At 38.4% G+C, this 9,967-nt stretch overlaps 1 protein-coding gene across 1 annotated transcript; it reads right to left on the bottom strand.

The window, feature by feature from the left end:
• Positions 1-2,712: 2,712 nt before the first annotated feature.
• Positions 2,713-3,605, bottom strand: LOC110680794. Its single transcript, XM_021856578.1, has 3 exons — positions 3,282-3,605; positions 3,020-3,221; positions 2,713-2,957 (listed from the first exon to the last, which is right to left on the bottom strand). Exons 1-3 carry the CDS (start codon positions 3,500-3,502, stop codon positions 2,724-2,726), a joined length of 657 nt encoding a protein of 218 aa, XP_021712270.1. The 5' UTR covers positions 3,503-3,605; the 3' UTR covers positions 2,713-2,723.
• Positions 3,606-9,967: the final 6,362 nt, after the last annotated feature.

Genomic DNA, 9,967 nt, shown 5'->3' with positions numbered 1-9,967 from the left:
CACATATTGATGAGCCCTGCCTGTGGAAAAAGTTTCATGAAAATCTGAGACCCTTCGGCTCACTTTGTACGGAAAAAAAACCCCAATTGACACATGAAAAAATCGATTTCAGTAATGAAAATCTTAATTATTTTCGATTGTGTTTGAAGAGGGCATTCGAAAATTACAGAATTTTTGTATTGTGCTTTGAATATAACGTAATATTATGAAGGCGAACGTAATTTTTCTTGTGAAAGCTTAATTAGTACCGTAAAACGGGGTAACTTTGATAGTAGAGGACTCAAAACGTACTTAACGAAATAACATAATTTCTGCTTATCAGTTAAGCAAAACGAATGCAGGAGTAAAGAGTATTAATATGACACTTCATGTCTAAATCATTACAGTTGGAAACGATAACATAAGCTTTATATTCAAATAATGATAATTGATAAGATTTTAACATTTTTGAAACCTTTACAAACAATCTGTTTTACGACCATTATTGATGAAACTTTAAAAGGTTCGTCGCTCATTCCTGACAGCCCAGTTATAGTAGAACATTGATCAGGTCTCAAATCTTTTAGCGATGAACATTTGTCTAGGTTCGATTCCCGGTCGGTCCAGGATCTTTTCGTAATGAAAATTTTCTTGACTTACCTGGGCATAGACTAATCGTACCTGTCATACGATATACGAATGCGAAAATGGCAACATTGGCAAAGAAAGCTCTCAGTTAATAACTGTGGCAGTGCTCATAAGAACACTAAGCTGAGTAGCCGGCTCTGTCCCAGTGGGGACGTTAATGCCAAGAAGAAGAAGAAGTATTTGGAATATAAAATCAGACATTCCATGAAAAAACGATCTAGTGGGTCTCCGAATTCCGTGCAAATTTGCTATTTTGTTCCTTATCCGAAACAAGGATACACATATTTTTGGATTTTTTGATTAGGGTGACCATTTCCGAAATAGGGTGACCAGAAAAATCGCGATTTTGCAAAATTTTTATTTAAAAAAAATTATAACTTTTGAACCCTTCAACCGATTTTCAATCTTTTTGGACGAAATGAAGGCAAAAAATTATGACTTTTCAGGAAAAATATAAAATTTCACAAAAATTGTGTTTTTTACATGAAAACACTCAATAGTTTCCGTTTTTCGTGTTTTGAAGGCCTCAGGACCAAAAAAGCTATCGCTGTTCTCATTTTTTCTTGAAAGTTCAGAAAATTTTACGTATACTGTCAAATTTTCAGCGATGTATGTTTTTTAGTTTTTGAGATATATTTTTTTAAAAATAAAAAATCAGTCATTTTTTATCGATACACACTGTAGGTCTCAGCGCATTAGATTTGTAATGTTTAAAAAAAATTATAACTTTTGAACAGCTTAACCGATTTCCAATCTTTTTGTATAGAATGAAAGCTTAAAATTTCAACTATTCAGACAAAATTGAAAAATCTGATAAAAATATGTTTAAACGTGAAAAAATATAAAAATTTCTATTCTAATTTTCATATATTTTAATGTGAAATTTTTTTTTCAAAGTTTTCTAATTTTTTCTATCTTTTCTGAAAATTTGAGACCTTAAGCTTTCATTCCATAAAAAAGGTTGGAAATCGGTTGAGCTGTTCAAAAGTTATGATTATTTTTTAAACATTACAAATCTAATGCGCTGAGTTCTACAGTGTGTACCTATAAAAAATGACTGATTTTTTATTTTCAAAAAAATATATCAAAAATATTATATTGCATTGAAGGTAAATCATAGTTTCGGCTATGATTGACCCAAGTTACTCCTGTGTGCATCGCTCAGTTTGTCGGTTCGCCTAATTTGCTTTCACGGTTCAGACAAATTTCCCAGCTGAGTCGCTAGCTGGTTGAGTGCTCTACATCGTACAGCTTACCAATGCACGAGAGTGAGCTGAGCGACTTACGGCTTGAGAGCAAGCTGCGTTACGAAACGTCTATCTGCCTGCACTGCACACTATCGAGCGCGAGATGATCTTGCATAGGTATATGGATGCTGCGCGGGGTAGAACTTTGAAGTGGGTACTTCGTGCTGGAGATGGTGATGGTGTTGGGTTGGGGTGACGCAACAAATCAAAAACAGCTAAACAAGAACACTGGCGCGCTTCGAGGTGGGACTTCCATTTAGTTATAGACGATCGTTGGAATTTCAAAATGATTCATCTATCGGGAGGAGGCAGACCCGAGCATCAGGGCCATCTCACAAGAGAGCGATGACGCTTGTTTGTTTCGGTTCGCGACTAGCGGGATCAACATCAGGTTGTTTTCGAGCTTTTGCGCATTGCCGATCTATTCGTAAACAAAAACATGTAAAGTTCGTAGAATGAAGAGTGCTGGATGGCAAACTTGTAAACAGAAGCATTCTGGAAAGTCCCCAAAAGTATTGGAGCAAGCGAATTTTTGTCTGTGCCATTCAATTCCAAACTATATCTACCTGGTTTTCTGATGAATATTATTTTCGTTATTAGCACTAAGTGACCAAGCGACTGAAGTGTGTAGTATTTTATACGTTAAATAACTAAAAATTTCTGCCGAAACATCATCCGTGAAGCAAACAAATTGGCTGGGTCTAGTGAAAGTTTTACCTAGGTAGTTGAACTCGATAGTTACTACTTATTTAGGACATTATTCTATAGAGTGAAATCTAGAAAGTTCGAATCATTTAAATCATCAAAGTATTTTTTTTTTTAAATCAAACCATTAATTAGTTCCATTATTCAACTAGGCATTCCGATGAAAAATGTGAACACCGTATAACTGGCATTGCACAAGTTGACGAATTTTTCGGAACAAATGCGAAAGATTCCCAAACATTTCACCTGGGGGCTGTTGCACGTGTTCATCCATATGATCATCAAACTTGTTCGCATTGCCACAAAGTCAGAATGGTGTTCTCGAGAGTCCGGAAGTTTTGCGCATAACTCGTATATGCTTTGCCCAATGCCGTCTGCCTGTGGATGGATAAAGATAAAATATTCCTTCCAAATGAATAGGTTTCAAACATGGTACTCACGACATCATCAAGTGAATCCACGAGGTGACACCAACAGTAGCACTCGATCAGCACAACCATGAACAGTGAAATGAGAAAAACCACGAAAAACGCAATATCATGCATTTTGGTTATGAAGAGGATGGCACCAATAAAGAAAACAGCAAAGTAATAGGCAATGAAGAATCCAAATCCCACCAAATGTCGAACTGTCCGAAGATGCCTATTAGAATGAACGAATTTTAATTCAGAGACATTCTTCTAGAGCAGATTTTTATGCGACCTGTGCAGTAGTAGCTGTTGATTCAACAGTCCGCCAATATCATGCTTTAATTGTAGCCAGTGTCTCTTATCGAAAAGGCCCGACTTCGTTTGATGTCCAAGATGTTCGAAACTATGCTTGAGAATTTGCATTTCAGTTCGCAATCCCGTCAAAAGCATTCCCAATACTAAGGGATAGCTCAAGTACATTGGAATCCAAATCAAAGGAATGAAAAAACCCATACAAGAACTGTACAGATTTGTAACAGAACGAACCGAATTTCAAAAAGTACGTAGGGATCCCCAGCAACTTGGTTCGCTGTGAGCTTGGGATAGAAATTACAACCATATCCATTCGCCACCATTGTCATAATAGCGACAAGAATGCGCTTGACGGACTTGCCAAATTTTTCACGAATAGATGCATCGTGCTGATTATCACCGGAATCGCAAGGTCTGTTCACGATAAAGTTCTGTACTTCCCGAATTTTTTCAGCGAAATGATTCAACATTAAAAATTTGACAAAACACGATCCTAGTCCTAAAATCCGAAGCAGATACCAGGCAACCACCAACACATCAGCGTTCCCATCGAACTGCCCAATAGTAAGGGCCAGTTGCAAAGCACTTATCACGTTCGAGATTCGAGGGATTGTACGTTTCCACGAATTCGTCGTGGGAGATTCGATGGGGATTCCCGCAATCATTAGAACCATTTCCAACATCGAAAAAACAGTTGGTTTCGAACAGGTTCCTGCGGAACTGACAAAGTTGATCCATGGTTCTGGTCAACCAAGAGAGAATCCGTTGCGGTAGATCCATTGTCTCCACTTGGAAAATTTCAATCGACTGTTGTCAGCGATGGATATTTCTTAATACTGGTGATTGCTGAACACGTGGGAACAGTTTTGTTAATTATTCATACCGCGCTCACTTGGCACTCTTGTGGGTATCACAACAGTTGCGGGAAATTTTTGACACTGATGGCAATTCCGCATGACGCGTGGAAATTATCCTTCCGTTAATATCCTTTGAACCTTCATGGTTTTTGATCGATATTGACACAATGTTTGGGAAAGAGAAAATATGTCACATCACTCTAGATTTCTAGATAATGTCCGTTACAATAAAATCTTTCTCGCAAAATACAGTTGTGCCTATCATTCGGACGTATGATAATTTAAAAATGCTTCATGAATGCACAGAAACAGATTTCGAGCTTCGTAAATAGTTGGAAATCAATAAATGCGCTCGCATGTCTATTTTTCAATGTAAAACATAACGTGTTTATCGTTAGCACAATGGGTCAAGGGTCGATAATTTAGCACTCATATATAATGAAAAGTTTTTTGTCCGTAGATAATCAGAAATCACAGTCATTCAGTTCAATTTGAGAAACAATCGTAAATAAAGTCAACATTTTATGTTATTTCGAAATTGTAGCAAAAAGCTGTTATTTTCTACATAAAGAAATGAAAAAAAAAAACGCTTGATGTATCCCACTTGCTAGATTGTAGGTGCCTACGTGGACTTAAACTTAAGTAAATTACACTAGCATATAAAAATAACGAAAATCGAAAATTTAATCTTTTTTCCACGAGGAAGCCATTTAAATTTAAATCCATTCATAAATTTCATAACGTTGCAGACTGACTGAAGCCTGCTACTCAGCACAGAGTTCTAAAAGCATTTAGTTATAAACTGATAGTCTCATACGCCAAAATTTTCATTTTTGAATTCGTTCATCGTTGTCAGGTACTATGATACCTTGTGCCCTTGGGAAGGAATTTTCCATTATGGAACGACCCTGTACTAATAAAAATGATAGCATAGCATAGCAAAGTCTGACTGTACATGTCAATAGTTGCTATTCCACGATTGATCGAAACTGGTAAAAATTGCACTACGATCCAAATGAATAAGGGATGGTAGTTTCCCCTTTCTCTCGGAGTGCAAGTTTGGCAGATCTAATATTATTGATCAAAAACGGCTAAATCCTTACAGTCAGTTAGGATGGAGAAGGCATGTTTGGGTGTAATGATAGTTGCTTCTAGAGACCGAGAATACCTCTGCATCTCCTCAATCATCAAGGGATGGGTGTTTACTAGTGAGGAAGGAAAAGATCTGGGACTCATCTTTGATCAGTGATGCGATCCAGGGATAAGGAGGAAAAATACGACATATACTAAAGCAAGTTCTGCAATTTTGTCTTGAGAAGTTTTAGGTAAAAGATTTAAAAAATAAGTCAACATCCATAATGTCGAACCAATAAAAAGAATTCAATTCCGGGGGTTCATGTGTTAACCTTATTTTGAGTTGATGTGGTAGAAGTTGTTTCATTTGCAGTCATGCGATAAATATTACTGGCTAAGTTCTTCTCACTCAACCGGCAGATCAAAAAATTCAATTTATAGTACTATGCCATTTACTCAAACTTGAGGTAACGCACTAAGGATCGGTTTTTGAGTTGTTTTGCTCGTCGCTCTCTGACAACAAAAGAAGGAGAGAATGAAATAGGGAGCGAAAAACAACTCAAAAATAAGTTTAAAAATACTTAAATATGGGCTTCTCCTTCTCTCCGTGTGGGCTTTCCAAAGCACTGCCAGCAAAACGCGCGAAAACGGAAAACAAACAAACTTCCAGGCGTCCGGAACGATCCTGGACTATTAAAAATGATTGTTCAAGTCGTTTGCTTAATTAATAAGAAGAGGTATTGCATCCTTCTGTTTGCAGAAAACTGTATTCTTTATTTTCATTCCGTGAATGTGTGCTAGTGTGTAAGGCAGTGTTTTATGATGGTTTTAGATAGTTGTTATTTTTTCTAATTCATGGTGTATAGGGCGCTGAAACATATTTTCGTTTCCTTCCATTCGGCTTCCCAGACAATCAGAAAGTCGCATAAAAGTTCACGTAATAACTCGTTTTTTGAAATCTGCAAAACACGGTTGATGAATCGTCAGATTGATGAGTTTTCTCGCTCCAAATCAACATTTGTTATTATAAGTTAAGTGCCATAAGAGCACATATTAGTTCGATAGAAAATTTATTCACTAGCATTGTATGCTATTGTTCGTCACATATTATATGCTCCGCATCCTCCTAGGCTCATGGAGCCTACTGTTTCATGGTAGACGCTGATTCCAAAACTACTTCCGGAAGCATGAATTTTACAAATATTAAACTTTGTTACCCGAATTGATATGATTCCGTACTTGTATGAAATCGGCCACTTCTATCGGGGTACCTCAAACCTACTATACAGTGGTCTTGGTAGCCGGTGGTTCTGGAAGTGCTTTCGGAAGCATCACCCTCAAAAATCTCAATATTTGATGCTCATATTGAACTAACTCCGGACATGTTCTGATTTGGCCACATTTCCCGGAGCACCTGGACCTATTAAAGAGTGGTCATGGCAGTCGGTAGTTCTGGAAATACTTCCAGAATTATCACTTCAAAAAATCTTGAAGTTTGATGCCCATATTGATATGGTTCTAAATATGTTCCTAATTGGCCACTTCCCCCAGGGTACCTGGAACCTACTATAGAGTAATCAGTGCGTCTAAGGGTTCTGAATATGCTGCTGGAAGCATCATTTTGAAGTTTTATGCTCACTTGGAATAAAAAGACTAAAATAAACGTCTTTAGCATTTTAGTTTTGAATTTTGGGCAGCTGTACGGATTTCGAATCACGGGTGTACGGATTTCGAATCAAACTTATTAAAGTGTACGGATTTCGATCAAGACAAGTGATTTTAATTCCTGTTTTTTTTAAGGTTTCTACTCAACTTCAGGCTCATTTTGGGATTAATTATGTCTTAAAAGATGTGAAAGTCATAGAAAAAGAGTGATCAATTGCCTTTTACAAATTCAAATATTTTTAACAGAGGTTTTTATTTGGTTTAGTGCTTGTGTCCGGATTTCGGTTCCCACACGGAAAAAGTTGCTTTTTCCTACATTTAAATATCAACATAGGGTTATTTACGGCTTTTGCACCATTCGAATATTTTCGGCAACCGAATTTCAAACGCCAATGTTCTCAATTCAAATGAAAACGCCTCAAAATGCGACTGATTTGGAGCTACCAACAGATTCGCCTGCTGTTCTCATAGGAAAGCTGCCGAAGAGAATGTGGCTGCCACAATAATACACTGACAAGAGATGTTCGAAGTGTTGTAAAAACGTTTCCAAAAAGTTCCTATCAAATCTGTCGGTTTCGATAGAGATGAGCAGCACATAAATGTGAACAGAGAAACACGTAATTTGTCGCTGATGTCCGCGGCATCGGCATAGACGGCTGAGAATTCCGATATAAAGAATACGGAAAACTAATACTGGATACTTTTTATGCATAGCCATAGATAACTCAACGCTGATTGAATGAGGAAGCAATCCTTAATTTCCTGAAACGGGTTTTAAATCCCGCCAAAACGTTCTGAGAATCCGCGCCAATCTAGAGCTACGGTAGGTATTGCAAAAATCCCCCAAACACTTCCAAAACCGTTACTTTCGTTGGCCAGTTTCGAAAGAAAAATAAGACTCACACCACAGAGCTCAGGCAGCTCCGGCCTCCACCTTTGGGAGGGTAGGGTAAAATTTTCATCTTTTCTTCTATTACCCCGGAGTAGAGCAGAGCAGAGCAGACAGAGGCCCCTCCGAATACCCCGAAAGCAACGCGTGTTTAACGTTTTCCTTTAACATGGCTCTTCAGCACAGCTCAGCTGCGGTGAATTCCTCCACACACGTCCACTGGTCCGGTGTCGGTGAGCGGACCGATCGTCATTCCATTGGTTTGCCTGCCGCCTCGGCAGTATCGCTCGCTTTTTGTTCTTCTGCATTTGCCTTTGCACTACCACCGAGCACAGTGGTTCGATCAAAAATAAATGCCGATTTTGTATGATTGTTTAATTCATATATCCAACGTATTATAATGTATATTATTACACTGTTGCTCGGAAGTATACATTTTTTCTTGTTTTGAACTGCTTTTTTGTAGCTTGATCGAAAGAGCGCATTTCTCTAAGTAGAACACGATATTATTCTTGATATTATGAATTATTAAAAATCATTTCAATTCGTCGACTCAATAACATTCCAATTTACATAATGACATCTCGTCCCGAAGTAAAAAGTTGCCAAATAAAAGTTTTTTTGAAAATAGTTCCAGATTATGGTAAATTTTTAAAACTTTGAATTTTGTTCAATTTTACGTAGATTACAATATGTTAGAAACGGGATACCCTTAATCAAGACAAATCTGAGGAATGGTACATTCTGGCGAATGGTTTTCTGGCAAATTTTGCATTAATCAGCCAAGAGATATTATGGATCCGACAGAAATACGGACAAACTTTGTTTTTAAATATATTTTTCTCAATCTCCAAACGGCGCGACTAATATTTGAATAGTGCGCTGTGTTCTTAAACATCGTATAAATGCAGCGCCACACATGTCATTATGACATTTATGTCGGGAACGAGTCACACGTCGCGTGTCCCACACGCGCGTTCCGATTTTGTGGGTGCGCGACAATATAGCATCGTCCAGAGAAACTCAACGATTCCTGTGATTTTTGACCGCTTTCGAACCACTGTGCACCTGTGTCTTCGTGCCAACAACCAGCGCAGGGCATGGCAAGTGTTAGGGAAGCGGCCGGCGTAGCGCGTACAATAAAATAAAACACACAACATATGAACCTGTGTGTTTTGTAACATGTGTCTAGTATAAGCAGTTGATGATTGGTGGTGTGGTTGGTTCGGTTCGGTTTGGTACAAACTCGCAGAAGAGCGACATTGAACGGAGGCATGCATACGGGCGACAAGCAGTGAGTGCACTGACTGGTCGTTCACTCACACTGAGCTATCAGAGTCGAGAGACTGCGAGAAACTTCTTTTTAACGCAGATTGGATACCATTTCCAGAAGCATTGGATTTGTATAGTTTGGAGCGTAATCACTTATTAGTTGAATAAAACAATGGAAACAACGTACAATTTCGAACGGTTCGTTCATGACTGAAAACGCTTGAATATTTTTCAAACGAGCGAAAGATTACTAAGAAGCATTGCGCTCATTCTCTCGCTCTCGTGCGAGAGCATTCAATCGGCAGTCACTCACTCGGCGTGTCCTCGGACTCGTTAGGCGAATTTCATTGTGATTATCGTGATTTTTCCATGTCTGGTTTGTCGCGTCACTCGTTCGGTCGCTTTGAGCATCGAGTTGAGTTCCTATTTGTATGTTTTGATCGGAGGGAGATTGCACGGTGGAACAACAAAGGCAAGGCAGCATATTATATGATGATGTTGGATTTTGGTTTTTTGCCTATCGGTTGGATGTAGGTTTGAGAAAAAACTGATCCACATAAATGAAAATTAAAATGGATATTCTCGTATAGGACAAACATGTAAATCGGCGAGTTTTCCTCGATGATGGTTTGAATGAAAGAGCCTGAACTTCGGGCGCTAATCATTTCGTGGTGTACAAGTTTATGTTGTGTCTTTGTGTGTATGAATGGATCATGCCAAAGAGGGGAACTTGAGAACGACCACGAAGTTTGAACATCAGGCAGGCAAACAGCCAGCAGCCGCATCGAAAAAGACCGAAGAGGACCGAATGGCATGACTGGAAAAGTGGCGGGTGAGGTGAAAGGGTGATAAAGTGATTTGCGATTTATTTTATGATTTTAATAAAACTTCAGATTATCTCTTCTCTTT

The sequence above is a fragment of the Aedes aegypti genome, unplaced genomic scaffold (assembly GCF_002204515.2).
Source record: "Aedes aegypti strain LVP_AGWG unplaced genomic scaffold, AaegL5.0 Primary Assembly AGWG_AaegL5_hic_scaff_1865_PBJ_arrow, whole genome shotgun sequence".
Lineage (NCBI taxonomy): Eukaryota > Metazoa > Arthropoda > Insecta > Diptera > Culicidae > Aedes > Aedes aegypti.
Note: the sequence above shows the minus strand (reverse complement) of the source record. Positions and strands in the feature narration are given on the sequence as shown.